Below are 12,037 nucleotides of genomic sequence, written 5' to 3' on the forward strand. Positions count from 1 at the left end.
AGCAAAATACTATGTATTGTTTTATACTCTAGGTGAAAAATGTAAGGTTTAAATGTTAGGTAATGTTTTACATTAGTTCCCGAAATTTGAAAAGTTACATTTTAGTTCTCAAAAAATAGTACATCCAAATTAGTTCTTCCGTAGCTTTGTCTTTACAATTCTGCATACATGGCAAAATTCAACAAATTCATGTGATACTCAAGTTATGTAAGGCTAAAGATGAATACATTTGGTATGACTACAATATTTTGCAACTAAAACTAATTTTTGAAATAGAACTCCAATAAAATTACTTTAGAATTAATAGTGTGTGGGGCAAAAACAAACGCAAAGGCCCAAATGGAAAAAAATCAGGCTTTGGGGACAAGTCCACTACAATTAACTTGAAGAGATGGATATAGCGAACTAACACATGGGCTCCTAATCCAAAGGGCTGAAATCAGAGAAAAAGATCCAGATAGAAAGAAAATAAAACTAACTAGAAAGATGGAAGTATAAAGATTGTATTAATGTCTCCTTGTTCAACTGAAGAAGCTTGTTACACTTCAGGGTTACAAGTTCCAGTTATTTCTCTCTCAAATCTCCAAATTCTGATCCATGTTCACTGGAATCTCTCCCCCTCTAGTAGCTACCCTTTCAACCTAACCCTCCACCTAGAGAGTGGTTGATTTCCCTTAGATACTTGTCTCATCCCACCTTTGGAGGAAGTGCTAAGTGAGCTACAGGTTATTATGACACTATTAAGGTGTCATTCAACAATTAATGCGGCTAACCTGGTTGGTGCAGTGCATTCAATGTGAAGGTAATGGTTGCTTCCTTAACAAGTTTTCCCACTCTCTCTCCTTCCATACTGGCCACAGTTGCATCCCTCAACTCATGCCTCCAAGCCAGGGGTGGGGCTTCTCTCGCTTATGTTCCAACGTCACATTCAGTCACATTTGAGGCGGTTGCCTTCCTTAGGCTGTTTAAGGGCCCTCATTCAGACCCTTCTTTTAAGTTGTACCAAGTTTTCCTTCATAGGATCAGCCTACTTGGCTCATAGGTTACACAGGCATGGTCCAGTAGGGGTGGCTGTCCACGGAGCCCCCACAAATAGCATATTTTCATCTATGTTCTAAAATAAAAGTTGAATAAAGTAAGTAAAAATGAAAAACAAAAAATTATTTTAATTTCTAATTAAAATAATAAAAAAATAATTAAGAAAAGGTAGTAAATAAAAAATATTATTTTTGGTTATGTGAAAAGTTAGAAAAATAAAATTATTTTTTTGATAAATTTCTTTTTTCACAAAATATTCTTATTATATATAATTTGCTCTAAAAGAGAGAATTTTGATACATCAATAAATTTATTATTTATTGTTTTCTTTTGTCTCCTTACATTAATCAAGATTCTTTCTTTTTTAAGTTCTCTGCAAATAATTAAATATAAAGAAATAAAATTCAAATATTTTATTAATTAAAATTCAATTTAGTCTATTGATTAAATTGGTCCTTAAAATTTAGTTTTTAATAATTGAGTCTCTCATTTTATCAAATTAAGTCAATTTGGTCTATTTGCCCAAATCTAAATGAAGTCATTTAAATAGGTTTTTATTAATATGTTTATATATATATATATATATATATATATAACTATGGGAGGACAGGAAACCGAGGACAAGAATAAACGGGAAGAGGTCAAGACAAAAGGAGCATACCTTGGAAGGTTTTGTCAAAGAGGCCTCGAAGCAAACATGATAACGCAATCACAAAACTTAAGAAGATTCACGTGCTCGAGGATACGGGTACGTTTCCGGAAGGGCCAAGGTTTGGCCATTAAAACCACTAGACACGTGACCGAGGAAAGAAAGAAAGGTTTGTCATTGGGTGGGTGAAGGAAGGGTATAGATAAAGTATCCATCACCTCCACATTCAATACTCTACACCCACTTAGCTGGCCGCATTAATGGTAGAATGACCCCTAAATAGTGTCATCACAGCTTACAATCTAATAAAGAAACCTTCTAGTAAGGTCCTGATAGGACAAGTATTTGAAGAAAAAGTCTTGGTCGTCCAAGTGGAAGGCCATGATGCAATATGGATGACTATATAAAGAAAAGGGATCCCTACAAGAAAGGGGATCAAGAAAAAAAAAAAAAGCAAAAAGGAAAGAGAGTGAGAACATTGTTGTTCAAGAACAAGTGTTAACCTACACCTTGGCCTAAACCGAGGAGCATTGTTGTATTAATCCCAGACATAAGTTGTTTTACTTTGCCTGACTTATATATGTTAAACATACATTCCAATATCACTTCATAGAGTTGTTAAAAAGGGGAAACAAGGTTGATTGGGATCCCATCTCTATAAATTAATTGAGCGAGGTTGAAATCTTACTTGTCCAATTTTGGCCCGCCACAATAATCATCCTAAATAGTACTCATTACACAACAAGATCTATAAAATGAGTCTTTAAAAAAAAAAAAAAATAGAAAATCATTTTCTTAAAAAATGTTTAAATAATGTCATTTGCTTATAAATTTGGATGAGGTAAAAATTGGCTCATTTTAGCAAGTGAGGGAGTGTCCAAGAGATTGGCTAACCCAACCCACCCGAAGGATCTAATTGAACTCAAACCATACTTGATATGATCCAATAGTTGTTGTAGTCAGCTGTAGGTCTCCACTTTCAAAACCTGATTTTATAGGGTTGAGTGTATGTTCTCTCCTCCAAAACTTGAGCAACTCGATCCAATCAACGACCCAAGCAAAATTCAGTAAGATCTCACTAGATCTGATGATATTCCATTACTAGTTAGGCACAAGCCTAACTTGGACCAAGAGATTGGCTAACCCAACCCACCCGAAGGATCTAATTGAACTCAAACCATACTTGATATGATCCAATAGTTGTTGTAGTCAGCTGTAGGTCTCCACTTTCAAAACCTGATTTTATAGGGTTGAGTGTATGTTCTCTCCTCCAAAACTTGAGCAACTCGATCCAATCAACGACCCAAGCAAAATTCAGTAAGATCTCACTAGATCTGATGATATTCCATTACTAGTTAGGCACAAGCCTAACTTGGACCAATCGATAGTGGCTCTTAATAAAGACCAATTAGACAATTATAGTAAAAGTAAATAAACTAAGTGTGCATTTGGCATTGGCTTAAAATGCCAATTTTTTTTTCTTCTATTTAGCTTATTTTTTGCTAATATTCATGGTTCTACTGCATTTTTTGATACTATTCATGAGTCTTATTGTACTATTTCATTTACCTTTTTGCTTTATTTACAATACTTTTAGCAAAAAGTTTTCACTTTTAAAAAGTTTTTGATAATATTCATGGGTCCTTTTACCTTTTACATAGTGTGTGCTTGGCAAAAATTAAAGAGTCAGCTTATTTTACTATTCAGCTTATTTTTGTTACTATTTATAAACCTCATTGCACTTTTTGATACTATTCATGGGTCTTACTGTACTATTTCAGCTAATTTTTACCTTTATCTACAAATTAAAGTACTTTCAATAAAAAAATTTCAATTTTAATAAAATAAACAGATTGCAAACGGACCCTAAATAAGCTGTTTCAAACTTACAGCTTTTCTTATTAATCTTTTTTATTTTTGGAAATTTAAGCCGGTCAGATAAGCTCAGAATCACTTGATTTGCTCTCAATCTGCAAACTTATTTATCCTTTGCCATTCCACAAACAGCTTACGAGCAATAACAGAGTCACAAAACAATGACAGCCTATCTCCCTGAGGAAGTGGTGATAAACATACTCTCACGCCTTCCTCCAAAATCTCTAATCCGATTCAAGTGCGTCTCCAAAACCTGGCTCTCTCTCATCGGAACCCCAGATTTGATCTCTCGAAACCTCATCAACCACTCCACTCTCATCTCTAAATACGAAGACCCCAATAACCCTCTCTTCTTCCTCGTCAAAGTCACAGACAAAACCGACACCTCGAAGCACACATTCTCGTTCCTATCCTACGACAACCTCGATCCAGAATACACATCCGAAGTCATCCTTAACCTCCCAAAACCAAACCACGGTCTCAACCTCGACATTGTCGGTTCCTCCTCCGATGGTCTCCTCTGTCTCTGCTTCGCAAGCACCATCTACCTCTGGGACCCCACCACGTCATCAGTGCTCGAGCCTATCCCTCCTATAACCCCTCGCGAAATGGTCAATGTCTACTTCCACAGTGTTGGGTTCGGATTCGATTCCGTATCCAATGACTTCAAGGTCGTGAGGCTTCTCAATGTTCATTTCAGGTCCGCGAGCAATTTGCTTCATATAAGTCAAGAAGCGGAAGTGTATAGCGTGAGCAGTGGTTCGTGGAGGCAGCTGGATCCTCAGGTTGCTCGCGTGCCTTATGGGATTCATACACAGTCGAGGACCACAATGTACTTGGATGGGAACTTTTTCTGGTGCGCGACGCCGCTTCCATTAGATAATAATGAGGATGAGAAGATTGTTCGCTTCGACTTTGCCGGGGAGGTATTCAAGTCTACTTCATTTCCGGACGCTAGTGTTATTGGGGATTACTCCAGTTGGAAGACGACTCTCACCGCGCTGAACGGGTCTATTGCTATGCTGGTTTATCCTTTTGGGAAGGAGGTGGAGATGTTGTGTTTTGATATATGGGTTTTGTTTGAATTTGGTGTCAGGGAGTCGTGGACTAAGCTTATTAGAATTGGACCCTCTTTGGATTTGGAAAGGCCATTGGGATTTTGGGGGTATGGAAAGATGTTTATGGAGAGCAAAGAAGGGCAGCTGGTCTTGTATGATCCTTCTACAAACACAGGCAAGAATTTTCCATTTGATGGGCTTAAGGGATCGTTACAAGTTGCTCTCTACACTGAGTTTTGGGAAACAAACGAGGATGATGTTGAAGACCAAGAGGAGGTGAATCAATGAGGTATGGTTCAATTGTGCTGCCATCTTTTATAAAATTGTGGTCCTAAACATTGGTTTTGACTGTTATCAATAAATTATTGTGTTAAATTTTATTTAAGAGCCATTTTGTTGACATTAGCTGGTTTGATGTGGATCAATAAAAAATTATGATATTAGATGGCATTCATTCATATGTAATGTAAAGGTTATTAGGCAGAAATCAAATTGGTGGAATTTTATTTTTTTATTTAAAAAATTGGTTTAAACACTATAGACTCAATCATTCGTAATATAATTGATGACATGACGTTGAATTAAATAGAACTAAGAAAAATAAAGTAATTGCTTGTTATTCGTTGGCTTTGGCCTTGGGAAGATTATGTTCAAGATATAGGAAATAGGAATGACTTCATTGTGTGCAACAATGTTAAACTGTCTAGATGGGGTGACACTTGAATTTACTTTTGTTACTTCCTATTTCTTAATTGGGATCTGGGTTTTCAGGTGAGGAACCCTCCCTCATCCTCATGGGCCCTAATAACTTAGTAAAACTGAGTTCTCAATTAATCAAGCTTGCGTTATCATTGGCATAAGTTGTTTCTATTCCTTTTCACTGATCATATTCTTTCTATTGATTGGCTTAAAAAAATCATTTTGTGTATGACAATTTGGACATGAAATTTCCGTATAATCTTCTTGGGAACTTATATTTTATGTTGATCATAAAACATTATTTGGCTTTGAAGGCGTTTTTGATTATTTTGATGGATGCTATCTAGTACTAGTTGCTTATATATAGTCAGTGCCTTCAACTTCTTTTAGTTTTCCTTGTTTGACCATGGTACTTACCTACTAATTCATATGGGAGATAAAATCTGTTGTCAGTTGGTAGGGTTCTTTCTGAAGTATCTGCCACAGGGCTATAGAATTAATTGTTGCCTAGCATGTACAACTCAGTCGATATTCAATTTGTTAAGGGTCATGGGAGTTAGAATATGAAATCCTTGGAAGGGAGGGAGTTGGTGACTAATGCAAGGGAGTTGAAAAACTAGTTTTAGCAAGAAGCAGGTATACCAAGGAAAATAATTCTATAGAATTTCTTTTTTTTTTTTCAAGCATTAAGAGTGAAGTAAATAAATGATACAAGAGCAGCATATTATAGATTCAGCAGATAACCTATACTGCAGAGCCAAAGCTGTGACACAGCAACAGAACAATGTTTTTCTAAGCACAAAACCACAGTAGGCTATACTCACCTAACATAAGCCATATTAGGCAAACAAGACCGCAACTAATATAAAGACGTAGAATTAGTTAATTCTAACTCAACCAGAATAACTTCAAGGCAAGGAATGGGGGGCAGGGCATAATTGATCTCCCATCTGCAGAAAGGCACTCTGTTTAACACTGAATTACAGTTGAACTTTTTTTTTTGGATAGGTAATAAAACCTTTATTGATAAGAAAAGTACAATGAGTTTACAATAGTAAAATCACTGTAAAAAAATGGATACAAATAGATCAAAAGGGAAAAACTAATAGAATTAATGAAATCAAGCAAAGAAGTACAATGCATAAAACCCCAAATATGAGACCACTCAAACAAAGTCATACTTAGTAAAGACTTCAACAGGTCCACAGTTCTTTTAGTGTCCTCAAATGTTCGGACATTGCATTCTTTCCAAGTTAACTGCATAAGACACTCTGGTACCATATTCCAAACATTGAACTTATTGCTCTTCATTCTTCCTTTAACATTTTTCTTAATAATTCCAATGAGTTGTTCTTCAATATAGATCTTCCCCTCATGTAAAAAACATTTCTCTGTTCCCACAACTGGTAGACGCCCACCAAGCTAACTTACATTGCATGGTTCTAAACACCCTTCCTTTTAGTTGAGTAGTATCCCAGTTTACTAATTCCTTCCTGTAAGTCTTGGCATCTGACACTAAGCAAAGGCCTACGATGTTATCCCAAATTCTCTTGGTGATTGGGCATTGAAAACAGGGACACAGTGCTTAATAGTTTCAAAACAGGGACATTGTGCTAGAATTTTTTTTTAAAAAAAGGGCAAAAGCCCATTTTCCCTAGGAAAAAAGTACAAAGAGGAGGGGGGGGGGGGGGGTTGGGGGTCGGGAAAGTTACACTAGCTAGGGGAGTAGGTATTTGAACCTTAGAGGTTTCCATTAGAAACAACAAGAAATAGCCGTTTAGCTCGAGCTACAAGACTCATAGCAACAAAATTTAGAAGTTTTTTATTCATTGATGATCAGTGAATATTCTTAAAGCAATTAGGCAGATTGGTTACAACCAATAATAGGATCGCTCTTATGAGTTATGAGTAGATAACACTGGTAGGTAGAGTAATGTCATGTAAAGGATTTGGCATATAGAATATAGACAAAGTGAGTGAATAAATTTTCAAATTTCAAAGCTTGTGGACAGTAATATACTCCATATAATTATGTTATTTCAATTTTTTTTTAATGAATGATAACTAGGAGAATTTAATGAATCAGAGCAAGCAACTTCTAACCATTGTGGTTGTGTCTCACAACCTCGTATACTAATAGATATTTCTTTTGATTTAAGTGCTCTGATAGATTTTAAATTTTTTGTACAACTCGTCCTAAGAGCACAAGAAATTATGTACTACAGTATATGAAAATAATGGAGAAGGAATTTTGAATAGGGATCCAAAAGGACAACAAAATCCCATAATCATTTGGCAGGAAGCAATTTTTAAGAACTATATGATACTATAGTCTCAAGATCTAGCTATTCATGAACAAACACATCAGACATTTAATAATTGCAAATATTTCTCAATGCAAATTTACCTTGAAGAGAGAAAAGCAAGATCAACAAGGACCAGCAAGACCAACAAGAAGGACCACAAAACTGCAAATAAAATCTCAAAAAGAAAACTGAAGATTCCAGAAAAAAACCTGCTAATGCTTTTACAAAATCCTCATCCAACTTTGATATCATAGCAAACCCATCCCTGCAGTCTTCAACCTTGATTCCATGTCCTGAGTCAAGCGATCCTTCTCTATTATTGATTTTCCATTTTTAGATCGTATAAGCTGCTTTTGTTTATCTTTGAGTACCTCCAATTCAGTTGGTAGGTCCACAATCTTGATTTGAGAATTTAAAAGGTCCGGGTCAGCTTCAAATTCACGCTTCATACGAAAATGTGCTTGCGCAAGTCTATACAAATGGTCAAGGCAAACTAAACGTTGAACCCAACATGCTGCGCAAGTTTAAAGTTTTTCCACCAAATGAAAAGTAAATTAGCAGTGATGTCCTTTACTTTGGTGTTGCACATGCTTTGTGCAACCCCACCAACAATGTTAAGGACACACAACTTTGTCCTTGGATTTGAAGTGGAGCATGCACTAATATCCCTGTATTTGTCAAATAAGGACTCTAGAATAGGGGCACAGTTCCGAGAGACCATGCAGTCCCTGACTTCTTCAACTTTTGATTCTAATTCCAAAAATGTCATATTCAAAATATCCTCATCTGAATGTACTAAATCTTCATGATTCTTTAAAATTAGTATGAATGTCTCATCTGAATTTAACAAATCTTGAAGAATACTATCCCTATTCCCAGAGTCAGCTTTAGACATCAGTATGAATGCCTCATCTGAATTTACCAAACCTTCAAGAATACTATCCCTATTCCTAGAGTCAGCTTTAGACATTATCTCTCCAACCAAATTTTCAATAGCAGCTTCTGCATCTTCGAATTCCCTTTTCTCATCTTCATTAAAAGAGTTAATTTTTTCTTTCAAGGTCAAGCCTTTTTCTGATATCTTCTCAACAACATTGTCCCTATCCACAATTCTCAACTCCACATCTCCACGCTTCCCGCTTAGCAAAAGTAACACCTGGTAAAATTAAGCCATGTCAATGAATTGGTGTACAAAGACAACATATTAAGGTAAAGCAAGACGATGAAATAAGTAATAGAACTGTGCTTGTTGGGGACTAGACTCAAGTGACCGGTTATCTTGTTATACTAATCATCTATGTTTTATTTGTTTTAACCATTCTTTCCAATTTCTTCTTATGGCTATTGAGTTATCTACATCCTAAGCAAGAACACACCAAAAAGGCCATGGTGCCTGTGTCAAACTGGACAGGCCTAGGGCATGGTTGCTTGAGTGTCTGTTGTGAAAAATCTTATTTTGAGATCTATATGTTCTAAAAGCTCTAATTCCCCTTGAAAAACTCTGATTTAGGCCCCAAGCAATTAATGCAATGAAATTAATGAATTTATTGCACAATTTAACTAGATTTTCCACTCATAAGTAAATATTATTATATTCATCACAAATGTCAAATACTGAATCTAAAGTAGTATACAATCAGCACAAAGATTTTAGTAAAGAAATGGAAAACCAATGAAGAACCTCTTCAATTTTAAAAACTATTTTGGGGATCCAATCATTTTAGAAATCCACTATAAGGAAACAGTCACAACAGTCTTACCATATGGATAGGGAGGCTCTTGCATGGTTTCAAGATGCTAAAGAATAAGGCCTATTCACCAGTTGGGACTTAGGAGGCCTTTGTTAGGGCATTGCAAATAAGCTTTGGAAGTACAGCCTATGATGATCCAATGGAAGCCCTTACAAGGCTTAGGCAGACCAGCTTTTAATGGGCAATTTGAAGCACTATCAAATAGGATTAAGGGGCTGTCAGAAAAGCACAAGTTGTTTTCCCGTTGGATTAAGGATGAGATTAGACTTCTTGTGAGAATGCTAAACCCACTGAATCTTAATGCTGCTTTGGATTAGCAAAAATTCAAGAGTACCTCTTAAGTCTTAACTGGTTGGAAAACTTTCAAAAATTCTCAAGATTCAAGTAGGCCTTCCATCTTGGGATCATTTAAGGTTGTACAAGATTGGACCAACTTAAGCCTAAACTTCTTGTCCGCACGATCCCTCCAGCTCAAATGGATGAAAGAAGGAAGAAAGGGCTCTGTTATCATTGTGATGAGAAATGGCAGCCTGGACATAAGTAATGGAAGGGCTACAAACTCACTCAAAACATTTGCAAGGGTTTCACCTTGAGGAAATTATTGATGCATAACTAATAGAGATCGCAGTTACTATTGCAGAGCAAGAGGTAACAGTGGATGCAATTGAAATCAAATTATACGCATTAATTGGAAACCCATCTTCAATTACCAAGAGAATGTTAGAAAAGATTAAAGGCGAGTGGGCTATTATCCTCATTGACATTGGTAGCACTCATAACTTCCTAGAGTTATCAATCTTGGAAGCATTGAGGCTGTCAGTAACATCCAAGAAAGGGTCTGAAGTTAAGTTGGCTAATATGGTTGTGATCATGACAAAGGGAGCTTGTGCTGATGTTTAAGTCATAATGCAAGGCCATTTATACATGGTGATGTGCATGAAATATATACAATAAAGTACTCACATATCTACATATTTAGCCTTACTTTTATGTTATTTTGTAACTGATTATATAATATGTTTGTGTTGTAGGTAACAAGGGCTTTACATGCAAAGTGGGGCTAGGCCAATTGAATCAAGCCAACTTACATCCAGCCAGGCATGGAAGCATTGAGGTTGTCAGTAACATCCAAGAAAGGGTTTGAAGTTAAGTTGGCTAATATGGTTGTGATCATGACAAAGGGAGCTTGTGCTGATGTTTAAGTCATAATGCAAGGCCATTTATACATGGTGATGTGCATGAAATATCTACAATAAAGTACTCACATATCTACATATTTAGCCTTACTTTTATGTTATTTTGTGACTGATTATATAATATGTTTGTGTTGTAGGTAACAAAGGCTTTACATGTAAAGTGGGACTAGGCCAATTGAATCAAGTCAACTTACATCCAGCCAGGCATGAATTCAAGAAAAGACCATCCCAATTAAATTTAAGTTCAATTGGAGTAAGGAATCAAAGAAAATTTGCGCCAAATCCAAGTCCAATTCGGATTAGGATTCCAGACTGCACATCAGTTAGTATTTTTGGCATAACTTTCGGCTCAGATGTCCAATCGAGATGATTCAAGTTGGGCTGGAATGATAACTTAAAGGGCTACAACTTTGTAGTTTACCAAAAGTCCAAATTCTGACGTTAAATGGGCCAAAATAGTCGGTTAAGTGAAACCTAAAAATATGGGATTTTCTCCAAACGAGAATTCAACTTGTAATAGGATTCCTTAACCTATTTAAAGGCTCTTTAGGGCAAAATTCAGGGAAGCTAGTGCTAGGGCTGAGGGGACTGAACATATAGAGGCTGCGGCTAGGATTGGTGCGTAGGAGTAGAACTTGTTCTTTTTGTCTATGGCTTGTCTCTAGCACTGTGACTATTTCTTTCTCTATTTTATTTGTTTAGTTTAATGGTTAGTATTTTATTTTTATGTTTTCTTTCAATTACTATGAGTAGCTAAATTTATAATTAAGGTTGAGGATGAAACCTTGTTAACGATTATCAGTAATATTTATGTGATTTGATTTTTCCCACAATAATTATTCTTTAATGATTTAAATTGTTCTTGCTTTATATCAATTGACTAAGATGAGATTCTAGATATGAGTTCAATCATGTTTTTCTCATGATTTAGGATTTGTCTTAATTAATTGAATGCTTGATTTATTAATTCTTGATTATAAAATTAGATATCTCTTGTGATTTGTCTGTCAATGGATACAATTTATGATTTGATTTTTATAATTGGATATATCTTGTAATTTGTTTGGCTACAGATACAATTGATGATTTGGTTTTATATTTAAGAAGCGAAGAAGAACATGCTTTAGATTTTTAAACATAAGTTTTAATGATGATATTTTCCATGATAGCAAGATTGATTTCTAGATTATCATGTAGTGAGTTGGGAAAAATTAATGATCGTAAATATATGTTGATATGATTTACAAGGCGGATTCCAAAACCTTAATTCATTTATCTTAATTGTTTACATCTTTTTATTGTTTTATATCTTTTGTTTAGTTTAACTATTTGCTTAATTTTATTATTTGCTTAGTTTATTTTATTGCAACCAACCAATTTTTATTTAAATTAGATTATGATTAATTTGGTTAAGGTTTAATTAATTTTCCTATATTCATACAAGTTCCTGTGGGTTCGACCTCAT

General features: G+C 35.4%; 1 protein-coding gene across 2 annotated transcripts; it reads left to right on the plus strand.

Annotated features, from left to right (window-relative positions):
* Positions 1-3,640: 3,640 nt before the first annotated feature.
* LOC126723252 (F-box protein At3g07870-like) lies at positions 3,641-11,306 on the plus strand. Of its 2 annotated transcripts, none has more exons than XM_050426577.1 (3): positions 3,641-4,909; positions 10,408-10,605; positions 10,710-11,306. In XM_050426577.1, exon 1 carries the CDS (start codon positions 3,724-3,726, stop codon positions 4,906-4,908), a length of 1,185 nt encoding a protein of 394 aa, XP_050282534.1. In that variant the 5' UTR covers positions 3,641-3,723; the 3' UTR covers position 4,909; positions 10,408-10,605; positions 10,710-11,306. The 2 variants fall into 2 exon arrangements, 1 of the variants encoding a protein (XP_050282534.1); XR_007654202.1 differs by lacking the exon at positions 3,641-4,909 and adding an exon at positions 8,283-10,303.
* The last annotated feature ends 731 nt before the right edge of the window (positions 11,307-12,037 follow it).

Source organism: Quercus robur, chromosome 4 (genome assembly GCF_932294415.1).
Source record: "Quercus robur chromosome 4, dhQueRobu3.1, whole genome shotgun sequence".
Taxonomy (NCBI): domain Eukaryota; kingdom Viridiplantae; phylum Streptophyta; class Magnoliopsida; order Fagales; family Fagaceae; genus Quercus; species Quercus robur.